Source organism: Phocoena phocoena, chromosome X, assembly GCF_963924675.1.
Source record: "Phocoena phocoena chromosome X, mPhoPho1.1, whole genome shotgun sequence".
Classification (NCBI taxonomy): domain Eukaryota; kingdom Metazoa; phylum Chordata; class Mammalia; order Artiodactyla; family Phocoenidae; genus Phocoena; species Phocoena phocoena.
The window spans coordinates 46,107,278-46,125,109 of NC_089240.1; the positions used below are offsets into that span (position 1 = coordinate 46,107,278).

General features: G+C 48.2%; 1 protein-coding gene across 1 annotated transcript in view; it reads right to left on the reverse strand.

Annotated features, from left to right (window-relative positions):
- Window positions 1–314: 314 nt before the first annotated feature.
- Window positions 315–17,832, reverse strand: part of HUWE1 (HECT, UBA and WWE domain containing E3 ubiquitin protein ligase 1) — a 142,873-nt gene continuing 125,355 nt past the window's right edge. Inside the window, exons 61-83 of the mRNA XM_065900835.1 lie at window positions 16,652–16,907; window positions 16,327–16,457; window positions 15,582–15,796; window positions 15,215–15,503; window positions 14,972–15,074; window positions 13,618–14,164; window positions 12,294–12,897; window positions 11,468–11,586; window positions 11,198–11,354; window positions 9,844–9,976; window positions 9,377–9,579; window positions 8,647–8,774; window positions 7,255–7,351; window positions 6,176–6,331; window positions 5,521–5,766; window positions 5,079–5,196; window positions 4,299–4,439; window positions 3,030–3,317; window positions 2,801–2,906; window positions 2,055–2,172; window positions 1,575–1,756; window positions 1,100–1,290; window positions 315–550 (exon numbers count right to left, since the gene is read on the reverse strand). Coding sequence (XP_065756907.1) covers window positions 448–550; window positions 1,100–1,290; window positions 1,575–1,756; window positions 2,055–2,172; window positions 2,801–2,906; window positions 3,030–3,317; window positions 4,299–4,439; window positions 5,079–5,196; window positions 5,521–5,766; window positions 6,176–6,331; window positions 7,255–7,351; window positions 8,647–8,774; window positions 9,377–9,579; window positions 9,844–9,976; window positions 11,198–11,354; window positions 11,468–11,586; window positions 12,294–12,897; window positions 13,618–14,164; window positions 14,972–15,074; window positions 15,215–15,503; window positions 15,582–15,796; window positions 16,327–16,457; window positions 16,652–16,907 — 4,631 coding nt within the window. The 3' untranslated portion in view covers window positions 315–447. The remainder of the gene's footprint in view (window positions 551–1,099; window positions 1,291–1,574; window positions 1,757–2,054; window positions 2,173–2,800; window positions 2,907–3,029; window positions 3,318–4,298; window positions 4,440–5,078; window positions 5,197–5,520; window positions 5,767–6,175; window positions 6,332–7,254; window positions 7,352–8,646; window positions 8,775–9,376; window positions 9,580–9,843; window positions 9,977–11,197; window positions 11,355–11,467; window positions 11,587–12,293; window positions 12,898–13,617; window positions 14,165–14,971; window positions 15,075–15,214; window positions 15,504–15,581; window positions 15,797–16,326; window positions 16,458–16,651; window positions 16,908–17,832) is intronic.

The following is a 17,832-nucleotide window of genomic DNA, read 5'->3' on the forward strand; positions in this document are numbered from 1 at the left end:
TCCAAGCACAAATTAAGAAATGCAAACAGAACAAAAAAATATATATATATATAATTTTTTCCCCTATCCAAAGGTTTCAAGTCTCAATGCAGCAAATCCTTCTGAACACAGAATCTGAGGAGCACACTGTTCAAACAGTTGGGACAAACGGGTCCCTGTAAAGGCTATTGCCTTTTCAATACATGGGTGAGGGATCCTGGACGGCATGGAATGGGGAGAGGAGGTGAGGAAAAGGGAGCGGGGAGAGAGAATGAGCAGGAAAGGGGGAACGGGTATGCGCTGGGGAAGATGGGGCAGCTGGGACACACACATGGTGAGTTGGTGGATTTTCACTTATTGGTATTTGACATTTTCTTTCTGGTTCTTTTTTGTTTTCATTATTTCATTCCCCCCCCTTCCCAGGTCCAACAATGGTAGAAAAACCCCACAGTGGTGGGCGGGGCCTTATTAGGCCAGCCCAAAGCCTTCAGAGCACTCCTGGATGGCCAATAGTAGCATGTGGCGGAGCTTCTCAAAGCTCTCATAGGCAGGCAGGTCCAGCTGATTAAAACTAGGGAAAGAAGAAAGATCAATTCATGACAAAAGATGATAACCAAATCCGTGTTCCCATGGTGCCCACTTGACTTCTGCATGTAGACTCCCAATCCTGTCCTAGCCTTGTCTGCCCTCCTCTAATCTGGCCCCAATACTGGCCACCAGGCACCTAAAACATAATCTGACCCTGTCACTCCTCCTTAAAACACCACGGCCCTACATGAAAGCTCCAAGGAGGCATTCAGGGTCACTGGTCACCCCTGCCGAGTTCTTTAGCATTCTGCTCCCTGCAACTCCTTGCTCTGGCTACGTTGAGCCCTGGAATACACCTTGTTCTCACATGGCAGTGTTCACCTGCAATGTCACCCCAGCCCCACTGTGAGTCTGGGCCAGCTTCTCATCTCAAATATCATCTTCTCCACAAAACCCACCAAATTGTGAGTTACCCCAGGTCCAGGGTACCCGGGGCCAGATTTGCGCTCCTGACCACGGGTAGGGGCCTAGAAGTAGCAAATATGCAAATTCAATCTAAATGCTGAAAAGGAGAACAAACCCTTCCTCTTACCACGTGTGAGCTGAAGGCAGGCGGTCTGTGGACCTGTCATCTCGATGGATCTGAAACTTCTGAATGCCATTCATGCCTTCGAGGGCAGCAAAACCTTGCAGGGGCACCTTGGAAGTACCCGTGACAAACTGGAGGAACTTGGCACGGTCAGCTTGATCGAAAGAACGCAATGCTCTCCAGAACCACTGGATCTATAGGAATGAACATAAGAAGCCAGTGTTAGGTAGAGTTCTTCGAAGAAAGGGGGATGGGATTTGGAATGTTAGGCAAGTCCCTTCTGTGAGACAGGTTTCAGTTCCTCCATTCACAAGATGAGCAAGGAGATCACCTGAAACTGAAACTCCAGAAGAGTGAAGAGTTAGGTACAGGTAAGCTGTCACTCAAAACTCCCTTCCCCTAAGAGTACTGGTTTATTTGGTGTCATATAAACTAACACTGCTTAAGGATACAGGAAGGGATGCCAGCAGCAGCTCACCTGAATAGAGTTGGACTGGTACTTGTGGTATTCAGTGTTGGATTTCAAATCGTCAATGTCGATTGTGGGCAGTCCTGATATGAGCAGCTCTAACTCCTGCTCAGTGAAGATGGAAATGAGGCGCTTTGGAATGATCTCATAGAAACCTTCTAAGAAAGCTGCCAGCTGTTTGCGGATGGCTCCTGGGGAGAGAACCAACAAGCCACGTGGCATCTGAACTCATACAACTGTTAGAGGTCAGAGATCCCCAATCTGGCAGGATGCTGACTGATCTGCCTACCTCACCTACCACTCTGTTTCTAGGCCCCCATATGAGGGTGGATGAAGGGAAATATTTTTTGGTCAGGTTTTTGGACTCCTTTTATGCAAGGCATTTGTGGCTGGCATAGGGGAAGAGAAGAAACAATGTCTGTGAAATGAGTGAGGCCTGACCTTGCCCCATACTGAGCAACTAGGGGGTCTAACGGACATTTCCCCTACCTGTCATTCTCATCTGGCACACCAGGTGTACATACTCCTTCTTATTCTCCTCTGTTACCAAGATGTTGGCCCCATTGGGTTTGAGGTCACGAACTTCACACACTCCAAACTCTTGGACCTAGAATACCCAAAACCAATAATATGAATCAGGCTTGGTCTAGGATGGAACTTACATAGATACCTGGAAACACACCCTAAACTCTTTGCTGAATCCTGGGCAAGGAGATGAAGCAAGGTCATAAAAAACAGTGACTTTTCTCATGAGCTCATAAATCCCTAATAGGGAAAGGCCAAGGGTTTGGTCCTAAAACATACGGAAACTATCAATAGTAAAAGGGAAAAGGGCATGGATAACATACATAATGTAACACAACAGAATCTTTATGGAAAGCAATTTGGGCGAAGAGTAACCTTGAAATTTGTTTTTCATTTATGTCTATTTGTACAATTTTTCTAGAGTGAACTGACTTTGGGAATGAAGAATAATGTACTAGAGCATTTTTTCAAAATATAGAGGAAACTAGGAAACAGCCTGGATTGTTTTACAAATTCTGGTTTTTCTGTTTGTGCCATCTCATGCAAATACCCACTGTTCTCTGCCAGATGGGGAACGGGGAATGTGACTTAAGACATCAAGATGCTTCCTTAGAAGCATTAGAGGCTATCCAATGCCAGTTCAAGGACAACCCCATAATGGGTTTCCTAGACTAGCTGGGATGTGCTATGGTCAGGATCTCCTGACCTACCTCAGTGCTGAAGGTGAGGTCGTAGCCTAGTGTGGAGACATCATTTTCCAGCAGATAAACCAAGCCCTGGTAGAAGTGGTAATCTTCGCTCTCCATGTCTGTATATCTAGATAAACAAAATTAGGGCCATGGGTTGGGGTGGAGGACAGGCAGCCTAGTGATGGGACACAAGAAAAGGGACCAGATTTCCAGGACTGAAGACAGTCCCAGGTTTGTGCCACATCCTCACCTGACAGACTTGCCCAAGATGTGTTTGTAGAAGGACCGAGTAAAGTAGCACTCCAGGAGGCGGTTGTCATATACAGCTTTGGCCACGATGCGTCCGACAAACTTGAAGTAGCTAAGGTGGTTGGGGTTGCAGTGGGAAGATGGATTGATGGTGTATGTGACCCGATCACCAGGTGAGGTACGGAACAAGGCATACATAGGGTTAAACATCTCCCGAGAGATGATCATATACCACTCCCGCAGGAGCCCTCCAGCATCTTGCCCTTCTTCTCCTTCAAACACTATATACCTGTATAAGAGAGCAGAAACAGGGATGTGCAGAAAGCCCAGGACAAATCCATTCTTTTGCACAGCATGACCTGAGTGAGCGATTGTGAAGGAGTAGCTGGGGAGTGCAGGGTCAGAGGACAGCGGTAAATGCAGAGTGCCAGGAGAGCCCAGAGGAGTGGTGGGGATCTGGGACAAAAAAAGGGCATCACTGATGGAAGAGATGTCCCGAAGTATCAGTAAAGCCTCACCCATATTCCAGAAAACAATAATAGGAAAGGTATAAAGGCCTAATAAGGAAGCAGGGAGGAATCATCAAGTGGCATCAAAGAGAGCTGAGCTCAGAGTCCGACGTCTATAAGGATTTGGTGGTGGAGGAGTAGGGTTCAGTCTGTCTTGGAAGCCTCTCTGACTTCCTGTGTGACTACATGGATAGTGAGTCCATGCCATAAGGGAAGGGAGGAATCAAGTTCCTGAGTTCAGGAGGATCAAACTACATCAATAGATCTATCATCTCAATGGCTCCCATGACACGTGGTACTGCAAACTGCCAATCTCCTCTAGGTGGCGCCAGAATCACTAGTAAGGGATTACCAATTTGGTGGGGAGCCACTCTTGCAACTATGGTCTCCCTAAACCCAGGGTACCATTTGCTCAGCAAGGTTCCTGTTCCTAGTGCAACAATGGAGGAAGCTCTCTTTGCGAAGCCATCAGGTGTACCTTTGTAAATGCGAAAGACTCTCCGGTCTGTATAGGAATTGTTGGATAGCTCAGCCCAAGGGCCAGATGGCCAGCAGAAGGCCAGTCTCATGAGACTGGGTGGAGAAGACGGGTGACAGTTCAGTGAGATAATCTAAGCTGGATTCCTCTTAGGAATTCCTAGTGGGGAGGGCAGCACCTCCCTAAGTTCCCCTGCACATTTGGGCCCCAAGTAAGCCTTCACTACCACGTAGGGAGGGTCCCAACCCTCCCATCCTATTTATTCTCTGCTCTGGGCTCTTACAATCGATTCTTCATTTCTTCAGGGGATTTCCGGTGCAGCTCACGATAGGAGTCTTCAAACACATGGTCACGGCGGACGTGCACAGCCATGTCTTCTTTCCGGAGCCCCTCGTCCAAACGCTCCAGCTCTTGGCGGAAATATCTTGGGAGGTAGGAAAGGAAAGAAAGTAAGATTAGGGGTGGCAGAGTAAACTTTTGTTTGCCTGATTAGGATGAAGATCCGCAGTGATGTTCCCCTCATCCTCCAGACACTTTGATCCCTCCAGTGTTTGGGAGAGGCAGGTCATTCACTACCAACTCTAAATTTTTCCCATCTCCATCAAATAGGGGCCCACAGACATTATGGCATGGAATTTCTGCAATAAGCAGGTGCACAGGTGCATGTGTAGGTGCACAGGAAGGAAGAGAAGAGTAAAAAATGACAGGAGTGTTGTGGAGGCTCACCCCCCCACGAGCCCTGCTGTGGCTACCTACACCTCCTGTATTACCCCAAAGGAAGGACCGGGACTTTAGAAATCATGTGACTAAACAAAGGCTTGCATTTCTCTGATGAAGAATGCAGACTGGGTTGGAGAAGGCCAAGGAGTATTTAGGTACAATGATTGTCCGTGGCACAGATGAGTCTCTCCCCGCCCCCCGACCCCGCAGCACCATTCTAAGGGCTGCCACCAAGGGAAACTTCTTTCCCTGAAAACATCATCCCAGGAGAAATTTTGGCTCCTCTCTGGGAGAGGAGATACCATTTAGAGAGTTCCCATCCCCCCAACACCAGGGCACATACTTGCGCTTGACATCAAAGTCGAGGACACGAATGTAGTCTACCAGGACAGCAAAAGGCCCGTCAGCGAGGTGGGTGGTGGACTGCCGTAGGATCTGGTTTAACACAGTGCGATGAGTCTCTGGGGGGAGAAAGGACAGCAGGAATCAGCACATCATGGGTCTCAGAAGAATGAATGAAAGCCAACCAGCCAGCAACTCTCTCTTCCTTGTTTCAGGGGAAAAAAACGTAGTGTGGCACACAAGGACTTCCAGACCCAGTCCCTACCTCACTAGCCTCACTTTCCAACACACACACACACACACACACACACACACATACACACACACACTCACTCTCTCTCTCTCTCTCTCACTCTGCAAATCAGCTAAGAACAAAATGTATGAATTGACCCTGTAAAAAAAATGTAGCCTTCTACATTTGGGGGCCTAAGAGTTCCCTGTACCTGCAAAGCGAAGAAACTTCTGTGTGTCAGGGGGCAGGCTTGATGAGATGTGCATAGACGAGGGCTCCCGGGAGAAGAATGGGTCAAGGGAGGAAGGAGTGGCTGGGGTTAAGGGGGCAGGGGAGAGTGGAGGAGGCTCGTCCTTGATGTGTGCCAGCTGGCTCTCACGGGTGTCTCGGACAGGAGGCTTGCTCTCCCGCTCTGTGGCATGGACCAGAAAGAAGGCCTCGACGGCAGGCTGTAGTACTGGGGGTAGGAACGATAGGATAGTGACAATTTACTTTATAAACTTCAACATATAAACCTCTTCCCCCCCTCATAATAAAATTTCAAAAGTACTACGTGAAAAAGTAATGAAAACTTGCAGGAGAAATATAATGGTGCCACAGAGGAAGTCAGAGCTTCCAGAGAAAAATGGGATAGGCAACCAGTTATAAAGATTCCCCCGGTCTAAAAAGTAAAAGATACCAGCTACCAAAAGAGAAGGCTAGTCTTTTTTCTGACAATGAAGTCAGAGAAAAAAAATCCTCTTCTTTAAACTCCTATTACGGAGATCCGACGGAGAGGAGTAATCTGGAAGGAAGAAAATTAAGCTGGCAGAAAGGGCCCCAGAGCAGATCAGCGGACCTGGGCCCTCCCTCAGGCCACAACTCACCTAGCACCGCATGCTGGTCATGGGATTCCTCCAGTTCCTTTAGGCACTCTCCCAGCATGTCCCACAGCTCATCTAAGCTCAGTTGCTCGCTGAGCAGGGGTAACTCAGGTGGCCTCTCCTCCTTCTCCTTCTCCCCCTGTGGAGTTCCATCTGAGCCTAGTGGGCACAGAGAGGAGAGACTAGGAAGCCCCTGAGGCTTTTCCTTCATTCAGACCAAATGCACAGGCCATTAGACAGATCAAGTAAATTGGTCCACTGGCCACTGAGTAATTGAGTGACATCTGAAAGCAAGCTCTAGTCCTATACTGGATGGCATTTAAACTTAAACTGAATAAAATTAATACAAGAAAAAGTTTGTCTAGTTGCACTAGACACTTTTCAAGTGCTCAATAGCTACATGTAGCTAACAGCTACTGCAGGAAAATTCTACCAGACAGCATTGGTCTTCTCATTGCCTTACTAGCTCCCAGAAAACCTATGGATTATTAAATGATTTAATATATTTTAAAAACTGGATGTCCTATGACAACACTATCCCACAGGAATGTGTTAAAAGGGTGCCAAAAAGCATTCTATATGAAATTAACCTTGAGAAATGCTGCTAATAATAGCATCCACTGTGTGCCAGGTACTGCTCTAAATGCTATATATACACATGTTAACTCAATCCTAACTATGAATATCCCAATTTTAAATGAGGAAACAGAGAGGTTTGCCTCAGGTCCCAGAGATAGTAAATGGGGAGACAAGACTCAAACGTATGCTGTCTCCACACAGTATCATCATAGTTTCTTGTTTCTTTACTACAGAAATTGCAGTGTGTGCTATGATTCTCCAATGAGGACCAGGTGGTGATGGTTAGTGATCTTAGTTGATTGGTACGGGCCTATCAACATACAGAAACCAGGGTTCACTTGAACAAACTGGAAAACACTGAGCTCAACATACAGAAACCAGGGTTCACTTGAACAAACTGGAAAACACTGAGCTTATGTATGTTGGAAGGAGGGGATCCAGCAGCCATTCCATGAAGACTGGTTCTCCCTTTTGTTGGGCTGGAAATGGGAAGTAGTACTGACCAATGGACTGAGTATCTTGAGCACTGGGAGATGGCTGGTCCACATCCATGGGTGATTCCTCCCTTCGGACAGATGCCTCTGACTGGCTTGACTCCGACTGGATAAAAGGGAGACAAAGTCACATAAAGGGTGCAACTCTGCTTTCCTCAGGGACAGGCGAGAGGCTGTCCTACAATCTCTCACATATCATAAGCTTGGAAAGAAGCCTCCCATGTCTTCCCATATGGAAAGAAGTTTCCTTAGGTAGCTCTCCAGGACAAAAGAATGGCCTTCCCACCTCCTTTGCTGTCCTCCACCCTGAGCTAGCAAGCTTTTGCAAAGAGCTCCCTGGATGCCCCATTTGCCTCCACTCTATTCCAGGCCTGTGTCCAGTCAGGCACCATCCTCCTGGACTTCAAGACTTCTAGGGACAGTTTACACACGTATATATACCTATATATAAAACTCAGATGGGCAGAAGGTAGGTTTACTCTTTGTTCCTTTTTGCTCACAAAAGGGGAAATAACGGCAATGAATTAGTGCAATCTTTGATGGGTGGGATTGGCTTTTTAAAAAAGCCAACATCTGTCCTATCAGGTGTGGGAAAGAGACTGGGCAGAAAACATACTCCAGAATAATAGTTCTCTATCCCTTTCTACCCTGCCGGAGCTCAGCCCTTAAATTCTAGGCTGTTCCCAGCATGCTCAATGAAATCACACTGTATAATAGTAATTACAGACAAAGAAAAAATAGGCCTCAAGATATCCTTATTTCCCGGATCTTGGGAAGGCAACTTGCATGTTGTTACAAGGACAGGAAAACAATGAGTGCCACAGCATATATACATGATGCCAGGCTTTCCCTACAGCCACTCTGTGCTGAGATCCCAACAATGAACTGACTACCTAGGAACCTGAAAAGGCTTCCTCCTAAAAGTGCCCAAGTGCCTGGGTGCCAAAGGAGTATGAAGAATAGAGGCAGAAACCAGGGTGGAGGGATCAGCCATAGCCAGAAGAGGCTGTTTGGGATGTGTACCAAGCTTGGGGGACTTTCAAGGGCAGGATTCCTGACGTGCCTCTGAGGTACTTGCATTGTTCCATGAGACTGAAAAATCTTTTATCATGAATCCCCTCAAAACCCAGACACTTAGCATTATGCAGTTTGCAAAAGCGCCACTGTTGACTGGATAGCTGGGAGTGGGGTATGATGGCCAAGCTTTAAATCAAACCAAACCAAACCAATAAACAAACAGTAAAGAAAGCACCAAGAGAAAGTAACCCTGTTGCCCAGAAGCATTCATATAGCAAACTTAATGCAAAAGCATACAAGGTAAGGGCAATGAAACCCCACTGATGATGTGGTGGGGGAGGGAGGAGAGGCAAATGAATGAGGGGCCACAGGCATCATGCTAACCGTTGCTGCTTGTTGCTGTCTCCGCGCCCTTTGACCCTCACGTACCATTTGTATAATGGCATCAGCCTCAGCCTCCAGCTGCCGAACAGCTGCCTGGATGCTGCTAGCTGAGCCTAAACCGGAAGAACCTGGGAGAAAGAAAAAAGAAGGTAAGATGTAAACTGTAGAAAGAGAGAATGCTCAATATTCTCTCCCATCTCCTGGGCCACCACAGGGCACCTTGCTGAAGTCTTTGAGCTTTAAGCTCAGGCAGCCTCAGAATGCTCATCGTAAGGCACTAAGAACTACCTTTACAGATAAGGGCAGGTGACATGGGGCTGGGCAGACGGATGGTGGCAGGTGAGAGAGTTCTGCGGGACAGGGGGAAAGACATTGGATTTGGCATGCCATAGCTGAGGCAACATGGCTACAATATTTTAGCCAAGAGTGTTCAAGGAAGCAGAGAGGAGACAAACTCAAGTGAGTTAAATCTTGTTCACCAGAAGATCTGTCCCCAATTTCCTTGCCAGATTTCCACTCCCCTTTAATTCCCACTTGCCCTAGTGAAATTTCCTATGTAGACGGCTTGAGTGAGATACAGAATGCAGCCACCAACATTTTAAGATAGGATCATCATTTTCCTTAGAAAAGATCAAACAGGAAGGAGACATGACATTAAGTCCTGCCCTCCAGGGTCTCTTGTTTTTCCACCACCAACCTTGCCCCTCAACTGGACACCCCAGTTCCATACCTAGCCTGCCTGTCTGCTTGGCTTTCTTGTTAGCTCGGCGTGTGTCGTCCCGGAGCTGGATGATGACCTGCAGTACCCTCAAGAAGAACTTCTGGGTAGATGTCTTGGATGTCAACATGGACATAGAAGGCAACTGGAGCTCCCGGCCACCCAGAGGTCGCTTCTGAGATGCCACGATTACCACATTCTCAGCCATGTCAAACCTGGAGAGTGTAGAGGTGGCTTGCGTATACTGAGAGCATCAAAGCATCAACACCCAGAGCAGGCACGGCTTTCTTGTGTCAAGCAAGGGGTAAGGAATCTCAGAAGAAAATCACGCAAGTAGGAAAAATAGGGCCAAGTGTGTACAGGACAGAAACAAAGTCTGTCCAGTGAAGAGGGAAAAAATAACCAGGAAGCCAGGAAGAGCCACTGTTCAGAATGTCCCTGATCCCAACCCCACAGCCAAATGGGCAGCTGCCACCTACCTGCTCTGCATTTTGCCTTTCAGCTTGGTGGTCTGTGGCTGCTCCTCAGGCAGGCCATCAGGGGAGAGGGTCTCACACTGGGCTCGCCGCTGCTGTTCCAGATTGTATTCCCGTAGTTCAGCCAGAAGGGTTCCTGGGCAGGCAGAGAAGCCAGCAAGTGTTCAGAGACTTCCCTAATGAAGCAGTGAAAAGCCAAACCTTTCCAAGAAAACTTCCTAGGTGCTTTGCTCAGCTGCACTGAACCTGGAGTAAGCAGAAATTTTGCTCTGTTCATTTTACTATGTGTGCTCACAGATCAACTAACTGCTCAGGGGCCACTGGTTTATCTGGCCTTGAGAATTTGCTGAATCTACAAGAAATAACAGCTCAGTGCAGAGGGGAAAAAGTATCTCTTTTGAAGCCCGTATACCTCTCAAACTTCTTAGGTTTTTGTGGTAATCTCAGGCAAATTGCTTAACCTCTTTCCCAATTTGCTTACCCATCTTAATAATGGGGCTCATACTGCCTAACCTCACAAGGCTGCTTTGAGAATTAGGAGATAACTGTCTAGCAGAGTGCCTAGGATACTGCCTAACCTATGGATGTTGAATAAATGGTGGCAGTCAAGAAAGATCAGAAGCCTCTTTTGGAAGAACTCTGTAATTCTCATGCAACAAAGAAGATCCTAGGTCACACAGTTTAATTGACTCTTATCACCTCAGCCCCAGGGATGTTTGTGAGAAGGAGATAACTACACAGGTGGTTGAGATCTAGGGAGACCCATGATTGGGATGGGGGGTGGGAGAGAGCAAAGAGAGTCTCTAGGCTGAAAGCAAATCTGGCCCCACTCCTTGATTCAGTCACCCCGTCATCTGGGTTTTAGTTTTCTTCTTGGTAAAACAGGAAAACTGAAACTAGATAATTTGCAAGTATTCTTAGAATTTTTGTACCCTCAAAACTGCACAAAGGCGGAGGGTATTATTCTTTCAATTCCCGAGCCTGAATGTAGCATAGGTGCATCTCTGAGGTGGCGAACTGCCTCAGCAGGCTCATCATAGGGCTCTTATGAGTGCCCAGAATGGAAAAGCAATGTCGGTCCTATGAGTGCTCATTTTCCTTCACTAAGCACCAACTACCAGCTGTGTGCCAGGGATTGGGAATGTACAGAGAAGACCAGCCCTGCTCTCAGAGAACTGGGCAGAGGAAAACAGATGACAACCTAGTATTTTCAGTGCTGTGACAGAAGAGCTCATGGGGCTGTGCTACAGATGCATAGAGTTTGATTCAGCCTGGGGGTTCAGGGAAGGCTTCCATAAAGAGGTGACACCTAAGTGAAAGGTTTCAGAAAAACAGGGTGCTTTACTCCTATTATTACCTATCTGTTTACAAAGGGTATAACCCAGATGGCGGGCTCCATTCAGTAGCAGCTTCAAAACAGTGTCCCGGGTCCCAGGGTCCCCCCGAGAGAGCTGCAGTAACACATTGGCTGCATCCTCTAGGCCTTCTTCAGAACAAGAATGGGATGTCAACACCTGGGAAAAAGAAAGGAGATGGGGTGAGCCCCAACTTGAGAACTAAAACATTATCTACCCCAGTCAACTCTTTCTCCCCCAACCAGAGGGAGGTCAGAAGAGCTTGGACTCACCTCCACAGAGAGCTGGAGCTGATTTTCAGTGAGGCCAGAGGATACCATCTTAAAGTCTGTGCTGCTGCCGATATCACCCACCTTCGCTGGAGATTTGCTGGCCTTAGTAGTAGTAGAAGCTTTGAGGAAACAGAACACTGTAAGCCTCTGAAACTCACATGCCAGAGACTTAAGTGGCAGAGCCAATCGCTGCATTGCCCAGGGCTTCAAAATGGAAAAGTAGTGAAAATGAAGATCCACCCCACATAGCCAAATCCAAATGACTTGGGATACCAAGGACTCTTATGACTGTACCTTCTAAAGTGACAAAGAATCCCAGATTATTTTTCACAACTGTTCCCCTACCATCAGAGGGCCCTCTGAAAGACCCCCTTCCTTCAAAATCTGTTTCTTCAAATGATTCTTATTAGTGTGCCACAGGGCTCATTCCCTTCACTTCCTGGGGTGGCCTGGCTACTTGATTCTACCCTGATTCCCACTGTATCCTGCCTGCTCTTGAACTGCTTCCTCTGAGAACTGGCTCCCTCAACCAGGCTAGAAAGACTGGGGATTCTTTAAAGACAGGGACTTTCTCCCCCTCCTCCTTTTTGAGCTTAGCTAGGGGAAGCCACATTCAGTGGTCTCCACAGGAGTGGTGGAGGGGGGAGGGAGGGGAAAATGGAGAGAGAGAACTTGGACCAATGAGGGTGAGAATTAACACATTTGGCTCTCACAAACACAAACCAAGCTGATTGCTGTCATTTAGGGAGGAATACCTGGGTGGGGCAGAGTTGGGGGTGAGGTGGGTGTACACACCCCACAGCTCCCAGCCTATATCCACACTTACTTGAAACAGTAGTGGTAGAAGTCGTGGGGGTGGTCACTGTGGTTGAAGCGGCTACAGCAATGGTGGATATAGTCGTGGCAGCAACCAGGGACGGAACAGAAGTGACAGGGGTGGTTGCAGCAGGGGGAGTGGGTGTGCTGGAGGCAGCAGTGGTAGTGGTGGTAGATGTGGTTGAGGTGGCAACAGTGGTGGAGGAAGCACTGTTGCCAGAATTAGCCTGTGCTTCCGACACTTTGTTTTCTGGGAGAGCAATTGAGATGAGAGAAAGGAGTCTGAGGAGCTTCTCAGTTAAGAGAGAGCTCCGGCGGATGACTGGGTGTGACAACATGTTCATGAGCTGCCCCAGTGGAGAGGCCTCGAGGCTATATGGGGAAGTTTCCCCCTCACCACCAGCGCTCACTGGCACTGACTTCACGGAGTTCTTGCCTTTCCGGCTGACATTCATGTTGTCCAGTTTTACCAGTAAGTCCCAGAAGTCTGTGCAAATGCCACTGCTCGTGGACTGTGAAGAGCATGGGCTGCAGGCCTGCTTACTGCCCCTCTCCCGATCACTCTCACAGTTTGTTTCTTTGGTCCGCTGCTGTGTGAAGTGGCTGGGAAACACCTGCCAGGAAAAGAAGGACAGGCTTGGTCTAGGAGGTCTACACAGAAAATGTCTTGTGACAAGGAAAGAAAACTGGCTCCTAGACTCTCCACTCCTTTGGACAGCTTTAGTAACACTGGAGAGATGTAACATAGGAGTTTTATCCAACTGATGTTGTGAAGCAGCCTAGAGAAACTAACAAAAGCTCTGTAGGGAGACAGACGATTAGCAAACTTTTCTGAGCATCTATCTCTATACTTACAAAATGGGGAGGATACCTACATGGCTGTGCAAAATTGTTGAGATTACCAGGCATTTTGCATAGTGCCTGGTATAAGGCAGGCCCTCAACAAATGGCAGCAAAGCTTATGAAAAAGAGGACTGAAAAAAAAAAAGATAAAAAAGGACTGAATTAAGTTCTAGGTCCAGCCAGCTCCATCACTTACTAGCCACATGACAAAGCCACTAAAGATTTCTGTATCCCAGCTTCTTCATCTGTAAAATGGGAACCATGCAGACCACTGAGGGTTGTTTGATGGCTGAATGAGACAATGCATAAAAATTGTGAAGAGTGAACACAAAAACCCCACAAAATTATTTACTGGACAACCTCCCAGAAACAATACAGGCCTCAGCACCAATGATGAGGACCTGGTAGCTCCCTCAGAGTTCAGATTTCACTACACTATGGCTGACAACCATCTTCCATCCCCAGGAGTTGGGTTCCTCCAAGCTCCTCACCTTGGCTAATTGAATGAGTGTATCCAGAACGTGTCTGCAGACAACAGGAGCAGCCTGGGGGTGGATGTGGACAGTGGAGCCACTACTTGCATGCTTCTCAGTATGTTTGCGCCCCCCTGAACGCTGGATCTGGAATATATTAGTCCTGCAGCCTAGGGCTGCATCCATGGATACTGAGAGCCAGGAAAGCTGGTTGGAGCTCTTAGACTCCATCTTGTGTAGCAGGTCCAGGGGCCGGTTCTCATGGCTGCTTGACCCGCAGCTCTTGCTTGACTTTTTGCCCTTTTCCTCACTTGAGGAGAGCCTGGGTGTTTCAATGCAAAGCTCACTCTCACTGCTGCGCTGCAAGATGGAGAGCAGGCTTCGGATGACCCAGTGGCGAGTCTGGGCATGGTAGCAGAGATTTCTCAGTACTCGATGTAGACGGCTAGTATTGAGCTTTGGCTCATCCACAAAAAGTAGGACCAGGAGACAAGAGAGGGCTTCGTGATCCAGGAGGAGCCGTCCTCGGAGGCGTAGGAGAGTGTCCACATTACTGCCAGAAGGCCTGGAACAGAGCATGGTTTCTGGGTAATACTTCGGCTAGAGCTCTGGGATCAGGCATAGGCCTAAGGGAGGGGGATGAGCTGGATACATCCAGGAGGCTCGAGCAGGGAGGGTGTCCAGTCCAAGGACTCTTAAGTATTCTTAATAGTAACAACAGCTGTCTCCTTGAGTGCCTACTATGTTCCAGACACCCTACAATATCTGTAACAGCTTCCTCACGGGGCTCCTGTAAAGACTAGAGAACCACCCAATTTTGAGATGATGAGCAAGAGGCTCAAATAGGTTAAGTGACTTGTCCTACATCACACAACGATTGAGAAGAGAGCAGAGATTGCAGCCCAGGTCTGTATCAACTGCTAAAATTGGACTGCCCATAAAGTCCTAGGACACAATGCTTACTTTGGCTTTCCATAGACTACCAGGAGGTTGCCTGCTGAATAGGGACTGATCACTCCACGCTCTGGCCTTGTTAATAATGAACTCTTCTGCAGCCTAGATGCTGTAATCTCAAGGCAAGCGGTTCTCACTGTTTTCCTATTTGTGTGGGAGGCAGGTGGCTTTCCTTGTTGTAACCACAGCTAGAGCCTGCTGCCTGCCTACTTTACTTTGCGATTATGGTCTACAGTAGCTACACTAACCAGAAGTGTGGCTTTCTGAAGGGGGAGTCCAAAGATCTGGCTTCCCCAATTCATTCAAGTAAACATCCTAGAGAGATCATTCAGCCTCTCCACCTATAAATAAAGGGAGTTGGACTAGTAGTAGACATGGAAGGTGGTATGGCAAGGAAAAAAAGACAGGCAAAGGGTACCTATTATGGCTGCTGCTACCCCCCATCTGGAAGGTGCCGCCTCTCTGCACGGCAAGCCGAGTGTATTGGACCCCACGGTTGCCACTCAGGCGACTGGTGAAGGCTGGAAGGAAAGAAAAAGGAAACTGAAATTGGGGAGGGGGTGTGTGCTGAGCTGGGTCCAAGTAATACAAAGGGGAACAAAGAGTCTCATGTGGCCAAAGCCAGACATTCCAGAGCCCTCCCACTTGCCTCCCTCTGTACCCGGGCTTCGAAGAATGGCAGAGAGTGCAGAGGTGCTGCTGTGCCCAAAAAGCCGCTCATGCATGAGCTGCCTCTGCCGGGCTTCTTGCTCTCGCCTCAGGGCTTGAGCCTCAGCTGCAATGTCAGGTGGCATCACGGCCAACACGCTGTCCTCCATGTCCTCTAGGACACTACGGCGCAGGTCTGAGGGCAGAGTCTGGATGAAGGTCACAGGGTCCATGGGGGTGTCTGAGCTGGCATTCTGTGCCAGTTCCCGTCGCTGTTGCTCAGCTCTCTGCTGTGCCAGTACCTACAGAACAGGAGGAGTCAATGGGGGCATACCCACAGCCAGGTAGCCTGGCACCACCAGCCCCCCCCGCTCACATACTTCCTCCTGGATGGCTGGAGGCAGGGCAGCCAGGAACTCAGGGCTCACTTCGGTCACACCAGGATTCCCCACCACTGCAGGAGCTGAGCTATTTGTTGAGGGGGCAGTCCGCGTTGGTGGACGAATGCCCAGCTGGTTCTGTAGAACTTCTCGGCGAATGTCATCAGGGAGAGCGGCCAGAAAAGAGGGGTCCACGCCTTCGGGAAGACTAATACCTGAGGGGATATGCAAGATGTGAAGGGACTCTCACTTCTACTGAAGCCTAAAGATGTACTTGGATCAAAGAAACCCATGGCCTTGGATGAGGGAGACCAGCTTTCTCTGTCCTCATTTCATGCCAAGGACACAGGGGACACAGAGAAGGCCCACCCACCCTTCCCTAGGCTTAGAACAGCTGTTATATGCCAAGTTCTGTGTGTGCACTGTCACTTAACCTTCAAGACCCCACCATGTAGCTATCATCACTCTCTCAGTATCAATGAGGATCAGGGAAGTTAATGGCTCCAGGTCCTAAAATAGGAGGTGGCAGAGAGGGGATTTGAGCTAAGATCAGTCTGACTCCAAAGGCCTGGGCTCATTCCATTGTGTAGCATCAGCTTCCCCTTACTGCAGGCCCCCCCCACCCCCCGCATATATATGCCACCCGCCATCTGGATGGAACGGTTCGACTGGTGGGCATTTCCATGCCAAGGGTTACTAGAAGCCTAAACAGCCCCAGGATGGCCTGAGCACACATGGAGCTCACCTGCTAGAGGATCTTCTTCTTCACTGCTTGTTGAAGGCAGTGGTTCTTCTAGGATTCCCCGGGAATCTGCTCCAGAAATGGCCACGGCAGAATCTCTGGTGGAAGAACTCTCAGAGGATGCAGGGGTAGAGCTAAAGGAAATCATTTTCAGGTTCTCTGTATTATATTTTCCCACTTATAAAATATTCCTATAGTACCCCCTTTCTCACAGAAGCCAAGTTGATTTCCCCAGTATACAAAGCATGTGTACTGGTTACTAAGTATGAACGTGGCTTGAAATACCCACCAACACACCCTGCCCTCCTCTCACTCACACAGTGCTTACCTGTCCTCAGGGGGCTGGGTAGGTTCCCCTGACCCATCACTCCTGCCTTGCACTTCTGTCACAACTGGTGGGGCATCTCCAGGAGTGGAGCTGCCTGCTGTGGGCTGCTCAGAACTGCCAGGTGCTGAGGTGTCACCCACAGCTTCCTCCAGGGTGCAGGAAGCCAGGCTGCTGGTGTCCATGGGAGAGCCTTCCAGTTGACTGCTGACAGCTGTCAGAGCATCAGAATCTTCAGCTCTCTCTGGGGAAAGAGAGGCTAGGAGGAAGTCACATGGAGAGGTTAGATCTCTGCTTCAAAGAGGGGGAGGCTGAATTAAGAAGCAGCCAGATCAGACTTCTCACTTCTTCACCTTCACTTCACGCTGGCCTGATGCTCCCCCCTCAATCTCATTTGCTTTAAAAAACTCATCTCAAGCCCTTTCTATTATCTGTTGAACATTTATGGTGTTCCAAGCATGCCTGTGAAACATCTTCTCTAGGCACCCGAGGTAAGGGATCCTGTCACTTTCAGATTTCCTGCAGGCATCATTTACATAAGCTCTTTGGTTCTGCTCGTCTAAACAAACAAGGTTCCTTTAAGGCAAAACCCCCTACACCCTAAGGTTTTTCCAGAGCACGTCACAGGCAGTACAGTAAAGAGCAGGAACGGCAAACAGGCTTGTTTACCCTGTTGGAACACTGCTGAGAAGAATTTTGAGGCCCCATTTCAAACCAGTGGGAAATAGTGCCATGAGATAAATGGTGTTGCCAGGATGGGAGAGCTGCTAAGTGTGCGGTCACGTGCTTGCCCATTCCTGGAAATGTTGAAGAAAAGCAAGCTTCAGAGTTACACAGATCTGGATTTTAATCACAGCTCAACCACTTACTGAGTGACCTTGGGCTAATTATTTCACTTCTGAGTTTCAGCTTATTCATGGAGATAACACCCTCTACTTTGGATGATTGTTTTTTAAAGAAGTTAAATAATAAAATAAGCATGGCATGATAGCCAGGAACAGAGTGATCACCTCAAACTGTTGGCACCATCACTAGTATCATTAAGACACTCCGATGTATATATAATCATTTGAGGACACAGAGAAGAAACCTCAACTTTAGCTAAAAAGGTAATGTGCAATATGAGACCCTACTATGAGGGCTTGAGCTTCTACTTTAGAAATTCTCTAAAGTAAGAGAGTAAA